Source organism: Caretta caretta, chromosome 1 (genome assembly GCF_965140235.1).
Source record: "Caretta caretta isolate rCarCar2 chromosome 1, rCarCar1.hap1, whole genome shotgun sequence".
Classification (NCBI taxonomy): domain Eukaryota; kingdom Metazoa; phylum Chordata; order Testudines; family Cheloniidae; genus Caretta; species Caretta caretta.
The window spans coordinates 112,845,935-112,871,573 of NC_134206.1; the positions used below are offsets into that span (position 1 = coordinate 112,845,935).

Genomic DNA, 25,639 nt, shown 5'->3' on the forward strand with positions numbered 1-25,639 from the left:
TATATGCCATCATGTGCCAGCAATGCGCCTCTGCCATGTACATTGGTCAAACTGGACAGTCTCTACATAAAAGAATAAATGGACACAAATCAGATGTCAAGAATTATAACATTCATAAACCAGTCGGAGAACACTTCAATCTCTCTGGTCACGCAATTACAGACATGAAGGTCACTATCTTACAACAAAAAAACTTCAAATCCAGACTCCAGCGAGAAACTGCTGAATTGGAATTCATTTGCAAATTGGATACTATTAATTTAGGCTTAAATAGAGACTGGGAGTGGCTAAGTCATTATGCAAGGTAGCCTATTTCCCCTTGTTTTTTCCTATCCTCTCCCCCCCCCCCCCCCGCAAGACGTTCTGGTTAAACTTGGATTTATGCTGGAAATGGCCCACCTTGATTATCATACACATTGTAAGGAGAGTGGTCAGTTTGGATGAGCTATTACCAGCAGCAGAGTGAGTTTGTGTGTGGTGGGGGGGGGTGAGAAGACCTGGATTTGTGCTGGAAATGGCCCACCTTGATTATCATGCACATTGTGGAGAGAGCGGTCACTTTGGATGGGCTGTTACCAGCAGGAGAGTGAGTTTGTGTGTGTGTGTTGGGGGGGGGGAGTGAGAAAACCTGGATTTGTGCTGGAAATGGCCAACCTTGATTATCATACACATTGTAAAGAGAGTGGTCACTTTAGATAAGCTATTACCAGCAGGAGAGTGGGTGGGAGAAGGTATTGTTTCATGGTCTCGGTGTATATAATGTCTTCTGCAATTTCCACAGTATTCATCCCATGAAGTGTGCTGTAGCTCACGAAAGCTTATGCTCAAATAAATTGGTTAGTCTCTAAGGTGCCACAAGTACTCCTTTTCTTTTTGTGGTACAAATGTAACCCTTCTACCAGATGCAGCCAGCAGCAACCAGGGCCAGGTTTAATATCTAGGGGTTCCTTTTCATTGATTCAACACAGAACCGGCTCGATCCCCCCCACCCCGTAACTTGGGAAAATTACACACCACCCCTGGAGGCCTCTGAGAGGCAATATTTCCCCACTCGCAAGCTCTGATTCTGAGTGTAGAAAAGAAACTTTTAATAAAAGGAGGGAAGTAACTCAGAGTTAATTTGGGAAAACACCGCAAACAAGGTTCATAAACATAAACCATGAGTAAAAGACCACCCCCACGTAGGTTGGGCCATGCCCTTTTCCCCTCAGGTTCTTAAGTCCAGCAACCCAAAAGTCACTTTCACATGCCCGACCCTTTTCTGCACCCCACTCACAGTTGCTGTCCTTGGTCAGTGCAGACCCAGAGTTCAGAGGTACATCTGCAGAGTTCACCTCCCACCCTGGTGCAGGGTAAAGAGGCACCTTACTCGCTCTGCTGGCCGCTCACTGGCCACCTGCTCACTGCTCATCACACCTCTCCGGTGCCGCCTGCTGGCCACTCATTGCGCCTCTATCCACTGCCACCCTGCTGGTCACTCATTCGCCAGCTGACTGTCAGTCACCTTCTGCCTCTCTATTGTGACCTCTGCACATCAGTCTCTCAGTGATTTTCAACTCTTTTGCAGACTGGGCAGAAACACTGCCCTATCTCAAGTGATTTCAGCTCTCAGCAGACAGGGCAGAAACACAGTCCTACCGCAACTGGTTTTAGCTCTGATTAAGCAATTAAAACAACAAGCTTATTTAGCTCTATTCTTTAATTAGTGGAAAAGAACAGGTTAAGCCAGTCTAGGGAGAACTAAGGAGGGCAAAGCCTCCTAACTAGAACTCCTGTCCCTACCCCTCTAACTTTCACAGGGCTTTGGCAGTCGAGCCCCTGGCTCACCAAGGTCCTATCTGCTAAGGGTGACCCGCCCCCATTTGGAAAAGGTTAAACAGAGTCCTGCTTCCCTGCGTTCCCACAATAATCACAACATTGATAACAGCATTTCACTACCCCTGCATTCAGTACTAATGTGATACGTGACCCAACACCAGCCAAGTTGATTACAATGAGCAAAACATCTGCTGCATATCTAAGCAAATCTAAACAAAACAGGAGCAAACAGCAGGAGCAAACTGTATTTACATAACCACACCCACAGTCTCTCCCCCTCCCAGCTAGCTGTCAGGAAAGCATTCATTCAGACCCTGCGTAGACAAATAATAGACACCATGGTCACCAGCTAAACTGTACCCATGTGGCATCAGTCATATAACTTGGAAGCTGGGACCATTGCTTCCAGGAAACCCACAAACTCCTAATAGGGTCTGGTCCAAAGCCTACTGAAGTCAAAAGAAAAACTACCATTGGTTTTAATGGACTTTGGATCCTTTCCCAAAAGCCAGAAGACCCTGGTTAGACAGAAGCAGTATTAGGACTTGCTGTATCTTGTATGAGACAGCCACTTAAGGGCAATATAATCACAAACACTTGAACAGGTCTGCTCCAGCTCCAATAGCAAACAACATTACTCACACATGCCAGGACATTGCAATACTCCCAACAGTTAGGCAATGCTTATTCTCAAACATCTTGCATTCACAGGAGTTCATATCCAACAGCTGAGTGCCAATCCATAATGGATCCATTGTTTGTTGTTACATATTTGTTACAGTAAGTATGTGAGATAAGTTCAAGATTGCAAAGTTTGGTTCAGAATTATTTCATTCCTACTTAGATGGTTGATGATATGATTTGAAGAAACATCTAAAAGCTATAATCTAATTAATCCCACATTCCTTTGATACCAGACAAAAAAAACTCTGGGGACAAAATTAAAATTAGAAACACAGGAGTTTCTGCACCGGTTGTATTACTCGGTTCATGGAAAAAACTTACATTTTTAAAGTGTAAATGAAACTGCCATAGAGGTTGCAGTTTGCTGAATCACAGTGCTACACAATCCAGGAATTACATGTGTTAAAGCGTATTGAATCAAGTTCTCTGCTGGCATAATTCCACTGATCTCAGTTTCTTTATGCCAGTAGAGAATCTGGCTCATTTTCAGGAAACAGACAATCACTTCCTGATCACCCTATTTGTTTGTTCTTCTTTCTCTGTTTGCTGTGTCTTTTATAGACTTTGAGCTCTTAGTGGCAGGGGCCTGCCGTCTTGTGGATTCATACTGCACCTAGCAAATTGTAGATACTCCCAGAAACTTATACTAAATAGCAATAGAGAATTTGCAAGATACCATTTTATTGGCAGTTTTATTTGCCCTCGCCACCTTCACTGCACTTCAATGTAACAGAAGCACACAAAGCATTACTGAAATGACAGCTTCATTAGAGAGCCTAAATGGCACAGCTTCTTTCCAGTCTGGGCTAGGCTCCTCCTTAAGCTTTAATTTGAATAGTTTACCATGTGTTAAAATATACACTGTCTTGTCTGTGCTAGACTTTTAGAAAGTGTTAGTTAGCAGGTGTTCTCTAACACATTCTAACACCACGTCTTCAAATCCTAGTTCAGACAAAGTCTTACTGACGGAATTAATAATAAATAAATAACATGCTAAAAGACAAGGTGGCAGAGCCAGACAGACACAGATGATAAAATAATGAGCTAGATTGTATCCTAGTGTAATTACACTGAAGTCAATTGAGTTACATCAAGAGTGAGGTGACCACTATTTGTTTTTTTCTGATTTTCTGTTTGAATCAGGAAAACTAAGCTAAGTTTACCCAATCCCCATTCCAAAAAAATCAAGTAAAATGGCTTTTGCAATCCCTTGAGGGCATGTGGTTGGGCCATCTATGTAAAAGGAATATAGCACCCAAAATTCAACAGTGATAAACTATTTGGAATAACTGCAAATCTACAGATACACCTAAAAAGGTCCATACCCATCTTTGATTGAAAGTTCAGACCCAAACCAAAATTCCAGCAAACCAACGCCAGCACATAAAGCCTGTCTGAACTTGAACCAAGACTGATTTCAACTGTTAGAGGTTTGAATTGAATGTTCTGCTGAACTGTGTGTGTTTCAGGCTTTGATTTTGTGATTTGGACAGGAGAGTCTATTTTCTTTATGCTGAGTGCAACTAATAACAGATGTAAAGTGGTGCTGGCTGCCTGTCAGGGCATAATACTTTTATCCTCTGACCTTTCTAGGAGAAGAAGCAAGCTTAGAGTATACACAAACTTTCACATTTTTTCCACAGTATAGGATATTATAGTGATGCAATTAATATTACACAAGCATAATTTTAGTTTTGATCATCTTTTCTGAGAACGATGAACAGTTTCCATGGCCACTAATTACTAGACAAGTACATTTTAAATTCATATTTAGTTTTATCTGACTTGTAGTGAGCTCTCACTATCAAATTTTATGTTGAATTTAGGGTGATCAGATAGCAAGCATGAAAAATAGGGACAGGGTGGGGGTGTGGGGTAATAGGAGCCTATAGAAGACAAAGCCCCAAATATTGGGACTGTCACTATAAAATCAGGACACTTGGTCCCCCTAGTTGAATTCTACAATATCTCTGGCCTGAGTTTGTTATACTTGATCTCCAAATTTTGTTAAGTTAACTTGCGTTATCATTCTCTCTGCAACATACAGGGCCATATTATAACCCCACATGAGAGTTTGGGAACAGAAGTCAACCTTTTAAACTTGGAACTAAAGTTAGGCCGTAAATAAAATATCTGATTTTCAGAATGTAGTTGTTTGAAAATCAAGCACATTTAATGTAGGTGCCTAAATACAGATCTATAAGTGCCTAACTTTAGAGAGTCAAGTTGGAAATTTTGGCCTCAGTTTCTATACATGGCCTTTGTCCTATTGGAGGGGGAGTTTCATTCACACACACGGAGATGGCGGAAGGTACAACCCACTAAATCCAAGAAAATCCTAGTGCCACAAAGACCTTGGAATACAGGGGGCCTAATCCTCTAAGACCTTGCATACAAAACTCCCACTGACTTCAGGATTGAGTGCTTAGAGGGGTAGGGACTTTTGCACGGAGACCCAAGACTGCCACTGTTCCACTGGCTTCCCTCTTCCCCATGCTAAAGGAGCTATGTTCCTATGTAGCACCTGCTGGCAGCAGTTGCCCAAAATAAACCCAAGCAAATGTATGGGGCAGGGGATGTATTTGCAATCATACAATGTTCTAGTCATATAGAGTATAGTCCTTGTTGGTGTGACCAACTGTAACTTGTGGGAAATCCGCTTGCACCCAAAGGGAGAATGCTGTGTCCCACTAATGCTCCCATGGACCTACCCTTTAAACTGTAGAATTCCACCCCTCACCCTGTGGGGCCTGTATGTGAGAACATGCACACATCACCTGTGAAGATTCTCTCCATCTGCACAAACCTAGCCCAGCCACAATCACATTGGCCTCACTAGTTCTCCAAAAGGATGTAGAAAGGAACATTTGTTTACACCATTCCATAAATATGCCTATACCCCCTGGAAATAAGTGGAAATGAAGACTACATCAGGTGGAAAAGCGATTTCATTCGTTACCTGGAATAACTAATATGTTGGCTATATCATAGACACTGGGCAAATAGAATGCATGTTACAAATGGATCTGCAAACGTAAAGGTCACAAAACATATGATAGTAACCAAAAACATAAAGCTAGCTCAGGACGCTACCAAAAGAACAGGTTTATCAAGATCCCCAGAACAATCAGGTTGGCAGTTAATGAAAGATGTAATTCTCAGATTTCATGTCAGGCCATCTGAAATGCCACCCACATCCCTAATACTAGCATTCAGAAATAACAAAATAATCATATTTCATCATAAGGAAAAATGTTTAAAACACTTGTTATTGTCCCTGACAAAACACAGGCCTCAGCGGGTATGTCTACACAGCAAAAACAAAAATCTGGGGCAGCAAGTCTTAGAGTCCCAGTCAGCTGACTTGGGCTCACAGGACTCAAGCCATGGGGCTAAAAATACTAGTGTAGACATTTGGGCTTGGGCTGGAGACCAGGCTTCAAGATCCTTACCCATTGCAGTTTTACAGAGTATGAGCTCCAGCCTAAGGGTCTACACAGCTATTTTTAGCCCCACAGCTTGAACTCTGTGAGCCTGAGGCCTGGTCTACACTACAGAATTAGATCAACGTAACACAGCTTAATTACATCAACCTAACTCTGTAAGCATCTACACTAAACTGTAGCTCCCACAGATGTAACTCATCCACTACACCAGCTTAATAACTCCACCTCCATGAGAGGCGTAGTGCTTAGGTCAACATAGTTAGGTTGACGCAGCGTCAGTATAGACACTGCATTGCTTATGCTGAATGTTGCTGCCTTTCAGAAGCCATCCCACAATGCCCCCCACTGACAGTTAAATCAGTGCAAGAGTTCCTGGTGAGGACATGCAATGCCGACACAAGGAGTGTAATGTGGACACCCAAAAGCGATTTAATTACTGCAGTGGCTGTATGTCTAAGTAACTTAGGTCGATTTAATTTTGTAGAGCAGACTTACCTTTTAGTCAGTTGACCCAGGCTCTGGGACTCACTGCCACAGGGTTTGGGGTTTTTGTTTTGTCTGGGTAGAGGCTCCAAATAGGGAAAATGGTCTTTTAGCTGTTGAACACCATCTCTGAAGGAACATTATTTAAATCCAGATTTCACCCATAATGTTTGATTCCTGACGTATTTTTGGCAAATGAGGCACATGGCAGGGAAAGGAGAGGAATACACCAAATTATTTCTGGTTCTCTCATATAATTTAGTTAAGGTGTAGCATGCTATAGCCTGATAGCATATCACAAACACACAGGGAGGTGAGCTTTACTGCATGTTTGACATACCACAAAATGTGGCAGGAATCAAACATTATGGGTGAAATCTGGAGTATTGGGGGACAGCACCAGCACAAGCCCTGTGAATTACAGAAGCCCTATTTGAGGAGATATGTGGGGCTTAAATTGTGGCTAGGCCTTGTGCTGGTCATTGGCAGAGGTGAGAATTTCACCTTTAATACAAATCATTTGATTTTGGGTGTGAGCAACACAACATACTGGGTTTCCTCACCCAACCTGTTTGCCAGGCCACCAGCTCCTCTTCATTCAAAACTCTTCTAAAGCTCACTTCTGCTGTGTCTCCTATAAGCAATGAGTTAATTAACCACATTCAAAAAATTATTTGCTGTAAGGTGTAGTACATTTTGTTGCTTCTTTTAGACTGAGCTTACACCAGGGGTTCTTTGCATCCTTCCACTCTCCTGCACAAGGTCCTGGTGTACCACCACCTTCCCATCCCCTTCTATTTCACGGACTTACTGATACCCCTTTTCCCCAACAACCCCCTCCTTCATGCCGGGGTTCTGTGTGTATCCCATTCGCCTCTTACCACAAGCTCTGATTGCTCCTCCTATACCAGGGATTCTGTGTGCGTCTCCATTCCTCCCCTTTCCCTGCAATAGTCTCATTCCCCTCATCTCCCCGTGCCAGCGACTATGTGTCCCCTTCCCAAGCTCACACTGCTTTTATAGCACAGGTCAGCATCAGTTATAATGCCTGAACTAGAGGTGTTATGAATTCACACTTTGGGGATTTGATGGGTAACAAATGCTAGCTGGTTGTTTCCACAGAGAACTGATAGGGACACCATTAGAGACATTTTAGAGTATGCAGCCTGGCTAACAGGAAAGAGAGAAAGGGGTCCATGCCAGCAGACAGGAGCAGATGTGCAGAGGGGCATCTAAGATCAGGAATAGGATCAAAGAGGAGAATCGGTGGGAACTAGTAAGGTTGATTGCTCTCAATTTATACATTGTGACCCACATTTCGGAAGTTCTTGAGCAGTTTTTATTTAGACAGTTTTTATGTTGACTTCACTGATATCAGAACTTTGATTCAAGTACTTTACGAACATTAGTTAATTAAGCCTTAGAACAGCTCCATTCACTTAACCACTAAACTCCAGCACACTCTGGGTTGAAATATGCTAATTGTTCAACAGTACACAGCAGGACTATGCAACGGTTTAGATCAGGAAGCCTGAAGTACTTCCTCCTTGTTATCTCCCTACTTTGTCTGTTCCAAGAGGTATCCTAAATACACACACTCCATGTGATTCCTCATCATCATAATCCTGATACCATTAGAAAACAAAACAAAAACAATAAACAAAACAGCCAGCTTTATGAGGAAAACATTTACAGAGGAAAAATAAAACCAAAAGAAGACAGCATAAAATCTATTTGAGACCATTTTCTACAAGAGACATTAGACAGTAGATCCCAACAATCACGATATTTCTTTCACAAAATCCACTTAAGTGTTTTGTTTATATGCATATACTCAAACTAGTGTTATTAAGAGTAAAATGCTGGTTTTGCAGGAGCCTCTTTGTCAGGCACTTACCTCAACATAAAAGCCTGTAGCAATAAAAAAAAAAAAACACAAACAAGTGGCTGATTCAGGGTCTGAACCTGCAAGGTGCTGAGCACCTCAGTTCTTATACAGAAACAAGCTGAGACCCTATTCCACTGATATCAGTGGGAGTTGAGGTTGCTCAGCACATGGCAGGAGATGCTCAGCACTGTACAGACTTGGCTTTTGAGGCATACGTCCCCTACTGCAGCTTCATTTCCCCTCATTATTTCAGCAAGGCACCCACTCTCAGACTTTCAGCTCCCCAGTTGCTAGGTGTTTATCCAAAAATCCTTTCTTTGTCTATTGATCCCTAGGGAATCCAGTTTGGACTAGTTAGTGTGTAGCTCTCTGGGAGGTGCAGGGGCTTTGAAGTGCTGATAACCAAAGGAATTATATTAGCATCCCCCTCCTCTCCGGGAAGTTACTTTAGGGTTGTCACTCACGGATTCCCAAAATACCAGACATTCTGGTACTTGCAGGAATGGTGTGTCCCACCCCACTGGTGTGACCTCACACATAATGTGCATACAAGTTCACACTGGACGGAGGACACTATTTGGAAGATCACACTGCTCTGCCTCCATTGGCATGAACTCACACACACAGTGCATCTGAGGTCACACTGGCAGGAGCAGCGGGAGCGGCATGCTTTTCAAAATGGCATCCCCTGTCTGATACTAGACAAAACCACATATGGTTTTGTCTCAGTACTAGGTGGGGGACAAAGCACCGAAGAAGAGGACTGTCCGGTTTAAAATTGAATGAATGGCCTGCCTAAGTTACATACAATTCCACATGCACAATTGCATTCTTAATACATGGACCTTCAAAGCTTTAAACCTAATTCAGTAAGGTTTAACATAATTCAGTAAAGTTCATATTGTAGGAAATGGTCAGCCTGCCACAGCTTTTACTCTTGTTGCTACACCTCGGCAATAAGTAATAACTATTTTATCCTGTGTTGTGCGTTCTCTCTTCAGCAGGTCACATCTGACATGAAAAAATTACATTTTGGAGCAACAGTGTGTAGATGCTGGTTTTCTTTTACTTGTTTTTATGCAGATGACAGAATAAGGGAACAGGATGTAAAGAGGTTTCTGTCTCACTTCCTGTAGCATAGCCTTTCTGTCTCCTTTGTTGTAATAGGATTATGCCCAACAACATTCTAAGCAATACAAGTTCTGCATATTTGCCTCTTATGTTTTCTTTAACATCATTCTCATAGATCTGCTAAAAGAGGAGTATGAAAATTATAATTAAAAGAGTAAAAGATGGCAAATAGAAATATGCATGGAGCAATTGTGAGCTGGGATCCAATATAATCTATGGAAGATTGATTTGCATTGCCTTAATGCCATACTGCTTATTGACTGGTAACTTCTTTTGAGATTTTGTTCCAGATTTTGTCTGCATGTTTGAAATGTAAGTTCTTTATAATATATAGGTCACATATGTATACTTGAAATAAATTATGGAAATGATTAGCTATAATTGGATACCACAGACATGCTCCTGGAATGCAAAAAGGTACAATTAATTTAGACCAAAATGTTAGTAATTAAATAATATACCTTATAATCGGAATCTTCTGTTGCTAATTTCATCTTTCAGAAATCAAAGAAATCCTAAAGCATTAGCAGAATGGCTTTCTCCTAGTCTAATAATGTTAAAAGGATTATTCTACAATAATGGAAGGACATGGAAAATTTATCTACAATAACCTGACAGACCTTGCAACAACAGTTTCATACAAAAATATATTGTATTTGGCACAAAAGTTAAACTGAATTACTTTAATGCAATATAGAATCCATTTCTAAATTTCATAGGGAAAAATCTACAGATATGGAGAAGTACAGATAGTTGTTTTATAGTGCTATGTGTGAAAGGTATACATGAACATACAGATCAATACAATGTAACATGCATGGGCCTGTTTGCTGGGTGGGAGTATTTTTATTTATTTCTACATTGCATAGTTGTACTTTCTTGTTACATGTTGTACTGTGGGCCAAAGATTATTTTCCTTATGCGATTATTCATATAGACTAGACAAGCAGGACTGGTCCTGTATGCACCTTTAAGGATTGTGTACGTGTTTTATATTTCATGCATTATTTTTTGAGAAGAGATTGGTTTTTATGTTCTTAGTTGTTTGATTATAACATGTCCCTTCTGTAAAATTAATAAACATTTTATAAATGAAGCCATTTATCAAAAATAGAAGGTAAAACTACTCCTGAATAATGAATAAAAACCATGTCCAAGTCAAGAAAAAATCCCAGTGAAAAAGATAGCACCCTCACTGTTGGGACATTTGGGGTGAAATCCTACTTCAATAGGGCTGGGATTTCACCATGGGTTCCTGCACTCTCAGAAACTATTAAATTATATCTTCTTATGTAAAAGGGCTTCTTGCAGCAGCCTGTGTCAAATGGAATCCTTTCTGCCTACATTTGGGAGAATAACAGAGATTAAGATTATAAATGTCCGTGGCTCTTGCAGGAAGTTTCAGTATTCACTCCTAAAGTCTTATTCAGAAGAGTTCTCCATGGATTATAAATTTCAATCAAGAGTCTAAGTTTATCGCTGATATAACTATTCACCATAATGGGGACACATTAGGAATGAACTTGGCCCAACATGCCTTCTCACTCTGTATTCTCAGACTTGATGACTGCAATGGTTTAGACTTCAGATTATGAAGCTTTGCAAAATTGTATCTATATGATTTTCAGCTATTTTTAGAAACACTTTATTATACATGATCACATAGCCAAGTTGTATTTGGTAAACAGGGGAATGGCTCAGGGGCTTGATAATGAAATATGAAGCTTTTCACCTGTAGGTCTCAGATTCAAATTTGGAGTAGGTCATTAGTGCCTGATAGTCATTGTTATCCGACTACTGTTTGATGGTCTATGTGAAAAGCATTAGAGGTATCCATATCTGGGGGAGCATGGTCTACGTCAGTGGTCTCCAACCTCTAAGCACAAGATCACTTTTTGAATTTAAGATCAACCCAGGATCTACCCTGCCCCTTCCCCAAGGCCCCGCCCCGCTCATTCCATTCCCCCCTCCCTCTGTTGCTCGCTCTCTCCCACCCTCACTCACTTTCATTGGGCTGGGGCAGGGGGTTGGGATGTAGGAGGGGGTGCAGGCTCTGGGCTGAGGCCGAGGGGTTCAGAGTGTGGGAGGGGGTCCGGGCTGAGCCTGGGGCAGAGGCACAGGAGTGAGGTGTGCAAGCTCTGGGAGGGAGTTTGGGTGTAGGGGTCATATGGTCACACAGCACCTAATCTCATAGAATCCACTGAACATTTCGTGAGTTTTACTTTTTATTAGTGGTTTATAGATCCAAAATTCTGCAGGGATTGTCACAAATTAGTGTAACATTCTAAACTGTGGGGTGTGCATTGGCTGAGCCTGGAGCAGAGGGTTGGGGTGCAGGAGGGGGTGCAAGCTTTGGGAGGCAGTTTGGGTGTAGGAGGGGGCTCCGGACTGGGGCAGGGGATTGGTGTGCAGGAGGCGCTGCGAGGTGCAGGCTGTGGCCAGGAGGCGCTTACTACAGGCAGCTCCCAGTCAGCAGCGCAGCAGGGCTCAGGCAAGCTGCCTGCCTGCCCTAGCCCCACACTGCTCTGGAAGCATCTACCTGCTGGCACGTCTCTGGGGCCCCTGGAGGTGAGGGGGCAGTGGGTCTCCGTGCGCTGCCCGTGCCTGCAAGCACCGCCCCGTAGGGACGGTGCTGGGGGTCTGGGTTGCACACAGAGCTGCCTCTGCCCCTCCCCCCCAGGGGCCACAGAGACATGCCAGCAGCTTCCGGAGCAGTGTGGGGCCAGGCAGGCAGCCTGCCTGAGCCCTGCTGCGCCACCAGCTTTTAGCGGCCAGAGATCATGATCGACTGACAGAGGATCCAGGATCGACCAGTTGATCGTGATCGACCGGTTGGTGACCACTGGTCTACATAATAAACTAACCACCCATACAAAATAGCACCATCAGCAAAAACACCAAGGAGCAAGTAGACATAAGAACAGCCACTACCAGGTCAGATCAATGAATCCCTGTTTTAAATACGAGTTTTGGGTACAGAATACCTCAATCCCTCCTTTTAGTCATTTAGATTTACTTAAAATACACGTATCCTCTTGCACCTTTTACATCAGTCTGGTGCCTATGCTGCATATCATTGCTAGCATTTTTATTGACTCAGATTGTGAGACATATGGAAATTCATAATACAGATACACGAATTAGAACCACAGGCTTCCAAAAAAGAAAAAAGAGAGACAAATTAAAACAGATATCAGTCAGTGGTGAGTTGTATCTCTCTTTTCCACCTCCAGCTTGTTGACAGTGAATGACCAGATCACAATTAATCCTCCGGTGTAATTTTCCGCTACAAACTAATACTTTGTCTAAGTTTCTAATAATCACTAGTGCCCAGAGAGCCAGCAGGATAAGAAAAACGTGATGTTAATTAATCAACGGATGCAAGACTGGAAAGTGTTCTGAAAACCAGGCAAAACACTGCACAGCAGCTGACAAGCTCTTAAACACTAGAGGGCAGGAGATCATCTTTTAAAATCTCAAATCTGATTCAACAGTAGCTCTTTAATTGGATCAACAGTTCTACAGAGTAGGAAAAATGCCTGTTCAGTCTTGGTAAATGTCAGGATTTTAAGTCCCCAACTTTGGCCTAGATCATTTCTCCAGCCCTAGATCATGTCTATTTAATTAACAAAATATCCTTTTACTAATACTCCCCAATTTTGAACTATATCCTCTCTTCTCTATAAAAAGAACAGGAGTACTTGTGGCACCTTAAAGACTTACAAATTTATTAGAGCATAAGCTTTCGTGGGCTACAGCCCACTTCATCGGATGCATAGAATGGAACATATAGTAAGAAGATATATGTGTGTGTGTGTGTGTTGCATCCGATGAAGTGAGCTGTAGCTCACAAAAGCTTATGCGTAAATAAATTTGTTAGTCTCTAAGGTGCCACAAGTACTCCTTTTCTTTTTGTGAATTCAGACTAACACGGCTGCTACTCTGAAACCAGTAATAATATTACATTGCTAGAGAGGCTAGCTATGTACAGAAGATTTTGTCGAGCCCTTCCTCACGCTGGTAAGCACTTACTCAGGTACTTCCATTGGCATAAATCACAATCTGGCCTTTAATGACTGATCTGTTATCATTGTTTTTCCTGTTATGTTATAGGACAAATTAAATTTCTACTGCAGAATAGTATAAAATAGGTTTCTTAACAATATTGTTATAACAGTATTAGTATGGTTTAGTCATCAGAAAATTATTATATCATTAGATGTTCTGAAAATAACCCGGTGTTTATTTTCTCTTAGTTTTTACAATTTAATTTATTCATAACTATTTACTATTTGCTTTTGTGAATGTTATTTATATTTTTAAATTAGCCCCCATAAATGCACTTGCCAGTTGACACTTTGACACTCAGGATAGATTGGTCACCTTCACTTTCTGACTCTCATGCATAATACAGCATGCTTATTCCTTGGGTTCAAAGAACTGTAGGAGGATGTTCAAATTTTAACAAACCTGCTTTCAGATTTTTTTTTTTTAAATAATGCAAACATTTCTGTTCAATGTAAGTTTTGTAAACACTCGTTACTCTTTGAACAAATTTAAATTTGGCTCTCCAGCAAGTAAATGGACTGTCCCCAGGAATCTCTCTTTTTCTGTATCCTTTAATTTTAAACAGGAGTCTTCAAACATCATTCAAAACGTAATTCAGTATATTTTCCTTTTTTAAAAAAAATCTTTTTTTTGTTTTACTGATGTGCTTTATTGAAGAATCTTTTGATGTTCTATAAGCTGACAGATTCGCCAGCTGCAGTTCAGTTGCTGAAACTGGCCCCTGGAGTGCCTTATCTCAGGATTTTATTACCCAAAACATCTGAAAATCAACCAAATGTTTCCCAGAAAACACTCAAAACCAAGATGCCCAGTCAGGTTAGATAAGAATAGTGTTACACATGATCTCTTTTATAAAAGTTTCACATTAATCTCCCAAAAGAGAGAACAAGTCAAGGAAGACAAACAGTCCTACAGAGCTCACTTTCCTATCACCCGGGTCACGGGTGCTATACTGGGAACTGAATCCCCCAAAATAAAAAACAATATTTACATTAATTCCAACATAAATGTATAATCATAGAGGCCAGATTCCCTTCTCCAGATGATGCTGAAGAGTCAGAGCCTAGTCACAGCTGAGAATTTCCTCAGCAGATGGGAGGATTGAGAATGGCTTCGAGCTCAGCCTGAACCAGCATAGTAGTTTCAGCATCCACCACCCTTCCCTTTGAAGGGGGGGTGTCTCAGAATGAGGACAGCAGCCGTCTGCTGGTTCTGAAGTGGCAAATTATATGGTTTCTACAGAGACATACTCAGGTGGTGTAAAAGAACCATTGGGCTGCTGTAACTCATGCCATGGCTGCCACAGAATCAAACAGCTATACCAGCTTCCTGGCACCCTCTTCCTACCCCTGCTTGAACAGAGCAGATGTAAGTAGAGAGAAGAATCTACCCATGTGCATATTAACACATATTTAAACACTGAAATGCTTTATATGCATGGTTTAATTCTTTAATAATGAAACTGAGAAAGTAAATAAAGTGGTATGTAATTAAATAATTTTGAAGAAATTATAGAAAGTAACCCAATCAATGATACCTCATTATCTCATGCGATTATGTGAAAGTTAACAATACTTTGATTTACTGATACAAAATCTGTCTGTTGTTCAAGGACAAATTTTATAAAGTAACTGCAAGAAGAAACGCTTATAAAGACAAAAGCCAACTACATATTTATCTTTTTTAAAGATAGAAGAGTTAGTTTTCCCATTTAAAAGTTTTAAAATATATGCAGAGAGATTTTGCTCTCTCTAACTGGTACAGCTATGGGTTTGTTTTGAAAACTATGGTTATGTTTAAAATGTTACAGTGAGTGGCTTCCCCCACCCCCTTTTATAAGTGATAATAAGAAAAAATGAGTATTTACTTTTCAGTTTGTTCTTTCATATTTTTAGATGTATTTTGTATGCTTTTACTTTTTTATGGTTTGATATTAACATTTGGATAGAATAAGAATTCATTTAATGTATTCTGAAACATTTTAGTGATTTTTAAGATTTTTGTTTTTTGAAAGGGTTAGAATGTGAAAGATTTATATCATGTTTAGCTTTAAATATTGACTTAAATTAATTAGGCTTTATTAATAATGTATGATTTAATTATTTATTATGAAGTATAGAAGAAATTACTTAAACTTTGATCTTAAAATTGGGGAATAAATGGATTTTGTGCAAACCTGGATGTCCCAAACATAGACATTTTTAAAATGTACTTTAATTATTCAGGAATTTAAGAATATGAACTATTGACATGTATCTAGCTCTCATGTATTTAAAGTTTCAGGACAGCAGATCCCTGAATTGACAGTATCATTTGAGAATAAATGCCACCTGCCACCAAACTTAATATAGACACACCTTTTCCAGACAGTTAGTCAAAGTCTTATCAACTTTATTTGTATATGCATATTTGTATATGTATATTAATTATATTATATATATTATATTATTTATTTGTATATGTATATTCAAAAAATGTGCAGCCAAAACTGGAAGAAATTCCTCAGGCAACTGAACCCAGAAGAGGGCTGATCTATAATGTCATATAAATCAGTGAAAGACAGACATAACGAAGTCCTGATCTCTGCAAAACTTATTGTGTACCTGCCTCAAATTAAAACAGCATGAGTTATGACTTCAGGGCTATATAATCCCTCAGAAACCTGTATAATACCAAAGATATACAACAAATGTGAACAGTCACTTAAATTTATCATGCACAAATGTTGCATTAAAAATAATTAATTTAGAACTTGAGTTATCTAACTTTACTTGCTGAAACATGTTCTGCTCACATCTAACTCTGAGAATATTTGTGCTTGCAAGAATTTAGTTGCTCCCTTTTCAACAGATTTCACTGGATGTTTCTGTTATGGTGTATGCAGTTCAATGCCTTGGTCTTCCACTTATAACACTTGAATTAACTCCTTCTCTAGGTTTTTCTACACTTTTAATAACCCCCAGATTTTCAATATTATCAATTTATTTTATTTTATTTGTTAGACCAAATGTTTGGGGAAGGGTTTGGAGGATGGATAGACAGAGTTACCAATTGTTTTATCTTAAAATAGTATCCTCCTTCCAGATAACCCAAGCATTGAAAGACATCTGAGAACTTTACTAGTATGCAGTCTGTGCTCTCTGTTTGCATTTCGGTGGCTAGCATATAGATCAAACATTTAATTCATTCCATGTGTCATAAATATAAAGGGAAGGGTAAACCCCTTTGAAATCCCTCCTGGCCAGGGGAAAGCTCCTCTCACCTGTAAAGGGTTAAGAAGCTAAAGGTAACCTCGCTGGCACCTGACCAAAATGACCAATGAGGAGACAAGATACTTTCAAAAGCTGGGAGGAGGGAGAGAAACAAAGGGTCTGTGTGTCTGTCTATATTCTGTCTTTGTGGGGGATAGACCAGGAATGGAGTCTTAGAACTTTTAGTAAGTAATCTAGCTAGGTACGGTTAGATTATGATTTATTTAAATGGCTGAGAAAAGAACTGTGCTGAATAGAATAACTATTTCTGTCTGTGTATCTTTTTTGTAACTTAAGGTTTTGCCTAGAGGGGTTCTCTATGTTTTTGAATCTAATTACCCTGTAAGGTATCTACCATCCTGATTTTACAGGGGGGATTTCTTTATTTCTATTTTTATTAAAAGTCTTCTTGTAAGAAAACTGAATGCTTTTTTCATTGTTCTCAGATCCAAGGGTTTGGGTCTGTGGTCACCTATGCAAATTGGTGAGGCTTTTTATCCAACATTTCCCAGGAAAGGGGGGGTCCAAGTGTTGGGAGGATTGTTCATTGTTCTTAAGATCCAAGGTCTGGGTCCGTAGTCACCTAGGCAAATTGGTGAGGCTTTTTACCAAACCTTGTCCAGGAAGTGGGGTACAAGGTTTTGGGAAGTATTTTGGGGGGAAAGACGTTTCCAAACAGCTCTTCCCCAGTAACCAGTATTAGTTTGGTGGTGGTAGCGGCCAATCCAAGGACGACAGGTGGAATATTTTGTACCTTGGGGAAGTTTTGACCTAAGCTGGTAAAGATAAGCTTATGAGGTTTTTCATGCAGGTCCCCACATCTGTACCCTAGAGTTCAGAGTGGGGGAGGAACTTTGACAGCATGATTAAGTAGATTTTTGGATGTAGCACAAGTAGTACATCCGCATTTACTATGTATTAAGTCATACTGTTTTTAAAAACACATTGTTGGTCACTTACACTACTATTTTATTCAGAATATGAAACAAGCTTTGCTTTGTATTTCTACACCTCTTCCTTAGCTACTATACTATATATTACAAAAAACACAACCCCCCCCAAAAAACAAACAAACCAACATGGAATTGTACTCCAACATCCAATCTGAAGACTATAATTCTGCCATTAGCGTTTACCAATATTTGCACATCTACAACATTTTACTCTGCAGTCACTACAAGGAAATTTGCATCATGGTCTTACTGTTTTCCAGTCTTGGCCTTAATACTATGACATTCTTTTAAAAAATTATTTTCCCCATCACATTTATGGCACACTTGACCTAATGCCAAGAAAATATTTTACTTCATATTCCTAACCATAGCTAGCCACTTACTACCTGGACTAACTGCTCTTTCAATGTTGGGTCCCTTGTGAGCCCAAATCTGCCTTTCCAATTTCACTGCCTCTGGACATCCATAATTAGTATTTCAGGTTAAATAATAACAGCACAGGTGGAGCTAGTCTACTCATTAGAACCTAATGCACAGCAGGTAGTAGTGCACGTGTGCGATGGCTGGGGAAGGATTTCAGCCCTCATTCAGCAGTCCCTAGACCTTTTAAACTGAGTGGTACTTGGCTCAGCGTGGCAGCCCATGCCTGCTCACACCTGGGGGTAACAGAGAGGGAAGAGAGATCCTCTGCTAATAATATCTTGTAAGGTGCTGAGTCGTGCCAACCCCCCATCAGGCCTTTAAAGAAACAGGATTAAATACATAATAATACCACTTTGGGAGCTTTCTATTTCTCTTCATCTGCTAAGCCTTTAGGATGCCGCGGGTCACGGGTTCCCTGAGGCTCTGGGGACATTCCTTGTAATGAACGGGGAAGCTCTGGCCAAATAACAGGACTCCAGGAGCTGGAGGCTTCACAGAAACGGCAGAAACATCACAAACTCTGGCAGCGCTGGGTCACAGTCCCCCTTCCTCCCGCGGGCTCTGCCCCAGGAGGAGCTGGACAGCGTAGAGCAGCCCCACTCGCCCGCCCCGCCCCGCTCTGCTCTAGCGCCACAGCTCGGCTCTGGGCGCGCTCTAGGAACCATCTGCGCGGGGCGGTGTTTCTGTGGGGAGTGACTTCGGGCGTGACACCGGAAGTGGGGACGTTACCGCGCGGCACGCCGAGAGAGGGCGGCCGGCGGAGAGTGCGGGATTCCCGGGCTGCGCGCTTGATGCGTGACAGCGAGACCGTTACCTGAGCGAGCGGCGCGTGCGGAGCATCCTGAGGTCACCCGGCTCGCGCGCGTAGGGAGATGAACCTGGAGCGGCTGAGGAAGCGGGTCCGGCAGTACATAGATCAGGTGAGGTGACAGCAGCCCGCGCAGCCTCTTCCTCCGCTCGGGTCCTAACCCTAACCCGGCCCTGCCGCCCCCTCGCCCTCTGAGTGGCTGCGGGGCCCGCCGCGGGGAGGTGCGCTCCGTCGGGCGGAGCCTGGGGTGCGTCTCCGCCCCTGTTTCGTCGGGGCCCCTGACAGCGGAGCGTGGCCCCGCAGGCGGGTGCGAGAGCCGGGAGCGTAACGGTCTGCTCCGGAGGGAGCCCCGGGCCTCACGCGTGTGTTCGTGGGAAGGTCCCGCGTGCGTCGTGTTAAGTAACGTCACGCACCGAGCAGCGCCGGGCCGTTACTGCCGTGTCGGGGGCGAGGAGGGGCCTCGTGCACGGCACGGGGTGGCCCCGCTCCCCCCGGGCTGGGCAGTGACTGCGGCGTGGTGTGGCGGGACGCTGCCTCGCCTGCCGCAGCAGCCCTGGAAGGGGTGCGGACAACGAGCAGAGAGGGTGGCGGGCCGGTAAATGTTGCTCTGGGGAACTGGATCCTATGGCTGCCTCCGCCACAGCGTTTGTGGGCAAGTGACTTACACCAGCCTTTTCACAGGTGGCCGTTAACAGCCTGTCCCGCTTTCTCTGGGTGCTTGAGACACCTGGGGTCTGATGTGCAGCAGTGCTGCCCACTCACAGCTGCAGCTGAAGTCAATGGGACGGAGTAGTGCTTGGAACAGATAAAGTGCCATATAATCCGAAGGCCTTTGAAAAATCAGGTCTGATCTGTTTCAAATTGAACAGCGGAATGAGTGGGCAACTAATCTTAGACACTTTGTGCTTCAGTTCGCTGTCTGTAAAATGGGGTCATACGACTCACTTGCTTCACAGGAGTGTTATAAAGATCAGTTAAATCATAGAAAGGTGGGACTGGAAGAATCTCGACAGGTCATCTAGTTCAGTCCCCTGGCTCTGAGGCAGGACTAAATATTACCTAGTAGTCCATTCCTGACAGGTGTTATCTAACCTGCTATTAAAAGTCTCCAGTGATCGAGAGTTATAAATGCTCTAGAAGAAAAGGAGTACTTGTGGCACCTTAGAGACTAACGTATTTATATGCTCAAATAAATTTGTTAGTCTCTAAGGTGCCACAAGTACTCCTTTTTGTGAATACAGACTAACACGGCTGCTACTCTGAAACCTATAAATTCTCTAGGTAATTTGTTCTAGTACTTAACTCCTTTCCATTTAGGAAATCTTTCTTAATGTCTAACCTAAATCTCCCTTGCTGCAATTTAATCCCATTACTTCATATCCTGTTCAGTGGTTAAGGAGAGCAATTTATTACCATCCTCTTTACAACAACCTTTTATGCCCTTGAAGACAGTTATCACTTCCCGCTCAGTCTTCTTTTTGCCAGACTAAAGAACCCCACTTTTTAAATTTTCCTTGTTGGTCAAGTTTTCTAGACCTTTAATCATTTTTGTAACTCTCTCTGGATTTTCTTCAAGTTGTCCACATCTTTCCCGAAGTGTGGTACCCAAAAATGGACACTGTACTCCAGTTGAGGTCTTATCAGTGCTAGTAGAGTGGAAGAATTACTTCTTGTGTCTTGGTTACAACACTGCTGTTAATACATCCCAGAGTGATTTTTTTAATTATTATTTTGCAGTAGTTTTATTTTGTTGATGCATTCTTAATTTGTGATCCGCTATCATCCCCAGATCCTTTTTTGGAGTACTTCTTCATAGACAGTCAGTTCTCATTTTGTATTTGTGCTTTGATTATTCCTTCCTAAGTGTAGTACTTTACATTTACCCTTATTGAATTTCATCCTATTTATTTCAGAGCATTCCCCCAGTTTGTCAAGATCATTTTGAATTCTAACCCTGTCCTCCAAAGCACTTGCAACACCTCTGAGTGTGGTATCATATGAGTGTATTCTGTATGGCATTATCCAAATAATTTATAAAGATATTGAATAAAATCAGGACAGATCCCTGTGGATCCACTCAATATGCCCTTCGAATTTTACTGTGATCCATTGATAACTATTCTCTGAATATGGTTTTCCAACCACTTGTTGCACCCACCTTACAGTCGGTTTGTCCAGACTATATTTCCCTAGTTTGCTTAATGAGAAGGTCATGTGAGATACTATCAAGAGCCTTACTAAAGTTGAGATATATCAGCTTTACTGCTTCCCTCCCATCCACATGTTGACTGTTAAGTGTCACCTTATCTTCTAGTTTCTTACAAATTGATTATTTGCTCCATTATCTTTCTGAGTACCAAAGTTAAGCTGACTGGTTTACACATTCCCTGGCTTGTCCTTATTCCCCTTTTTATAGATAGATACTATATTTCCCCTCTTCCAGTCCTCTAGGATCTCTCCTGTCCTTCACAAGTTCTCAAAGATAATCACTAATGGCACAGAGATCTCTTCATCCAATTCCTTAAGTATTCTAGGATGTATTTCCTCAGGCCCTACTGACTTGAAGACCTCTAACTTATCGAGATAATTCGTAACCTGTTCTTTTCCTATTTTAGTCTCAGATCCTACTGTATTTACACTGATGTTCACTGTGTTAGTCATCCAATTACTGCTAACCTTTTAGGTGAAAACTGAAATGAAAAAGGCATTTAAAACTTCAGCCAGTCCCGTATTTTCTGTTATTGCCTTTCCCTTCTGATTGAATAATGGGCCAACCCTGTCCTTGGTCTTCCTCTTGCATCTAATGTATTTGTAAAATGTTTTCTTGTTACCCTCTCTGTCCCTACCTAGTTTAATCTCATTTTGTGCTTGGTCTTTCTAATTTGTCCCTACACACTTATGTTGCTTTTAATGTTTGAAGCACTGTAATTCTATGATAGAGGCCATAGAAAAGCCAATGAGGAAATTAGTAATTTTCTTCAGAGAAGGGTTTGAATAGCGTACAGTAAATAAGGCTTAGGGCCATGCATTGAACAAGGAGGTGAAAACAGAATATTGCTGCTCATCATGAGCACTGGAAAAAAGCTCACTAGAGTATTTTTTTAATTGCAAATTAAAAAATGTTTTTAATAACCTTGTTTTTAGAGACCGCTTTAAGAAATAGGCTGAAGCAGATAACCCATATGGAAAATCTTGGCCCAAATGGTTAAAGTTTGATGAAGTTGTAAGCAATTGAAATCAGGACCTTATAGTGGGATGTGTTGGATAACCTTAATAATAGGCTCTGCTATTAGCCCTGCCTATATCTGACATTTATATAGCATCTTTCTTCTTGAAAGTTCTTAAAGCACTTTATACCCTTTAGCCTTAGAGATTTCATGCAGTCCCTTCCAAGATGGAGGGCCACAACAAATGGTATAGGACATGCAGTCTGAAAAAATTCCCATACATTGTGAATATTGCTTCATTCAGATCCCAAATTCTTGTTTAGTTACTGACAACACAATTAGTGCAGAGTTAAGATTACCTGGTTGTATCTTGTGCTCTTCCAAAACATCAAATTCAGAAAAACTCAAACTTCTGAACACCAGGAAATAAAGAGTTAAGGTACATGCCCACTCAACCTTAACTCTGACCCCTGGACCAGCAGTAGCCACTGAGAATTATCTGTGTGCAGTGCAGCTGCATTTACTGTGTTAAGTGCAGCTGTATTAAATATTGGATGGATTAATTGGAGCAGTTTGTCAAAGCTGTGATATGGTGACTTCTTGGGGAGTTGTGCCCTCTCCCCGGAGGATTAGCTCCTCTCCCTGACCCCTGGTATGTATGATCAAAGGCAAGATGTGCAGGTGTATCTTGGGAGATCCAGTATGCCTTATTTCAGCACTAGGGTTTGTCAGTTGTGGGGCATATGGGTCTAGCCTTGGGAATTGTCAGCAGTTAGGTGAGAGATGAGTGTGGATCACTGTTCCCTCTAAGCTGTGTACATGTGTCCGTGCACACAGATCCTAAACCCCAGGCACACGGTGAAACACTGCACGTACAAAAAATGAAATACTACATCGGAGCCAGGCCAAAATATCATTTACGGGCGACTTTTGACATTGTTCACCCGCCATCTATCAACACAGCCAGATTCTACTAGCTGGCAAGGCAGGGAAAGGGAAAGGAGGTTAAATTTCCTTTTTCTAAGTATTTAAAAATGACATTTATAGAATAACATAATGTAAAACTATTATCACAAATTGCAAATTAAAAGTTTTTAAATGTATAAGCATTTTACTCGCTTGGGCGCATTTGTCTCATGGAGCACAAATTTGAACTCTGCTTCAAAAATTTGCACAGAAGAAATCTTTTGCGCACACGGCCTGTCAAAAATTAGAGGGAACATTGGTGTGGACTGTGAGTTTAATGATAGGTAAGTGAAAATATAGTGTTTGGCATTATCATAGAATCATAGAATATCAGGGTTGGAAGGGACCTCAGGAGGTCATCTAGACCAACCCCCTGCTCAAAGCAGGACCAATCCCCAATTAAATCATCCCAGCCAGGGCTTTGTCAAGCCTGACCTTAAAAACTTCTAAGGAAGGAGATTCTACCACCTCCCTAGGTAACGCATTATGTACATAAGGGTAAAGTGACTGTAAAAGGGTTTTAAGTTTTAGCAGACGTGGTGTTTCCTGTGGAGTAGAATAAGTGTCAGAGGAGAATCTGGGGCTGAGAGACACCCTCTGCCCCAATGCCTCCCACATGCCATGCCAGCCACCTCCATATCACCCACCTCCTTCTCCACTTCTTCTGTTTCCAGGATCACTCCAGAAGGAGAAATGGCAGTTACTGAGATGTCATTTCTCCTTCTGGAGTGGGGAAACCGTGTCGGAAGTATCAGAATGCTGTTCCTACTCCCCCAACAAATGCCAAAACAGTATTCAAGCATGGCTCAAACCCTCATTCCTCCTCCTTTCCTAGCAGGCATTGGACTGTATCATTTTTTTTAAAATAGTTTGAATGTGTTCTGAATTTTCAACAGTAGTCTGATTAAGTTCTCCTCTCCCCCAAACAATACCCTCTGACAGAGCATGTCTAAATTTCATTTTCAGACTTCTGCTAGAGTTGGTTTTGAATTTATAGTGACTGGGTATTGCTCATGTTCAGTGGCCATAGCATGTCTTCTTGAGTTACACGGGTCCTGAGTGTCATGTCTGGTTTACAGTCTCTCAGGCACTCTGCACATGCCTGGACAAATCCATTTGGTGCATGAGCATTAGGCTTGCACCTGACTGTAGAACCAGACTCTTTGTTGAATAGTGTTTCCAATATTGCTTCCCCAAAGTGCCCTACACTAACTGCGTCAATGTTAAGTGATTGAGACCCATGGTTTGACCGAGGTGTGCACAAAAAGCACTGGTAGAATCTGTCAACCCTAAGAAAAGCTTTGTTGTTTGGGGAACTATATCTCAAACTGCTTGGTAAAAGACCCAAATTTGGATCATTAACCCAACCCTCTGCCCCATAAGACACACCAAATTTGAAGGCAATATGAATAACCATGCAGATTTTTGGGCATGTTGAAGAGTTTCCCTTTAAATAGAAAGCAACTCTTAATCTTATCTGTAGCAGAGCTGGCTCTCCATTATAATCAAATGCTATTCTTCCATCTCTCCTATTCCCAGGATTCACAGTAAAGCCCCCTGCCTCAATTTAGGGCAAATCATAAATGTTTGGGGAGTGCCCTAAGAAGTCTTTACAAACATGTTAACTACTTTGACTTATTTGGCAATCAGTTAACTCAAGGTTTTTGTTTTTGTTTTTTTAAGGTAGCTTAGGTAGTCACCAATGAAGACTCTGGAGTTATGCTCCACCTTTAGTAATAGCAAGACATATGAAGCTAAATAATATATTTAAATAAACAAACCCTAACATTTCTAACATTCTTTTCCAGCAACAGTATCAAAGTGCCTTGTTTTGGGCAGACAAAGTTGCTTCACTGTCTCATGGTAAGTAATCGTTACGTTTTATTTCACTTAATTTAAAATATTAGTTTCATGAAAACTTTTACCTGCGATAATTTATTCAGCTTCTTGTATATTGTTGAGGTTCCATTTTATATTTAATATTGTTGTGAGCCTCTCTGCAATACCATCTACCCAAGTAGAGCATTAGATTTTTGATCTGCTAGATTAGATAGTGTGCAATTCAGCATTCATGCATGTTTGACACCTGTGCTTGAAAAATGTACTCTAACTACTAGTGCAGGAACAAAGCCTCTTTCCCAGGCTGAAAAACATTCTGTCCTTCAGGGCTTGGAAATGCATGGAGCGTCAACTCCTTCCACTTGGAGAAATCTCTATTACTTGCAAGAACCTTTTTGCAGATTCATAAACACTGAAATTAAAAATAATTAATTTTTATAATTTAGTCCAGTCCACTGCCAATGCAAGATTGTTTCCGCAGTACCTCTTCTAGTGCTTAGTCTATTTCAGTGGTGGCCAAACTTACTGACCCTCCGAGCCACATATGACAGTCTTCAGAAAGCTGAAGCCCCAAGCCCCAGCAGGCACACCCCATGGAAAGACCCCCATCTACACTGGGCAGATGCAAGAGGAGATGTGTGGGGAGGGTACATGGGGATGCCCCCCAGATTTTTGCCAGGGTTTGCTGGTCCCGCTCTGTCACATGGGGCCACT

At 41.6% G+C, this 25,639-nt stretch overlaps 2 protein-coding genes across 3 annotated transcripts in view; one reads left to right on the top strand and one right to left on the bottom strand.

The window, feature by feature from the left end:
- RASA3 (RAS p21 protein activator 3) overlaps nt 1-19,078 on the bottom strand; it is a 266,350-nt gene extending 247,272 nt beyond the window's left edge. The window contains exon 1 of the mRNA XM_048856255.2: nt 18,960-19,078. The gene's annotated coding sequence lies outside the window, so the exon portion shown is untranslated. The remainder of the gene's footprint in view (nt 1-18,959) is intronic.
- CDC16 (cell division cycle 16) overlaps nt 18,933-25,639 on the top strand; it is a 64,085-nt gene continuing 57,378 nt past the window's right edge. The window contains exons 1-2 of one of the 2 annotated variants that reach the window (XM_048856270.2): nt 18,933-19,065; nt 24,895-24,949. In XM_048856270.2, the coding sequence (XP_048712227.1) occupies nt 19,018-19,065; nt 24,895-24,949 (103 nt within the window). In that variant the 5' untranslated portion in view covers nt 18,933-19,017. Of the gene's footprint in view, nt 19,066-19,675; nt 19,798-24,894; nt 24,950-25,639 lie in introns of those variants that run through there. The other variant, XM_048856279.2, reaches the window with a different exon arrangement.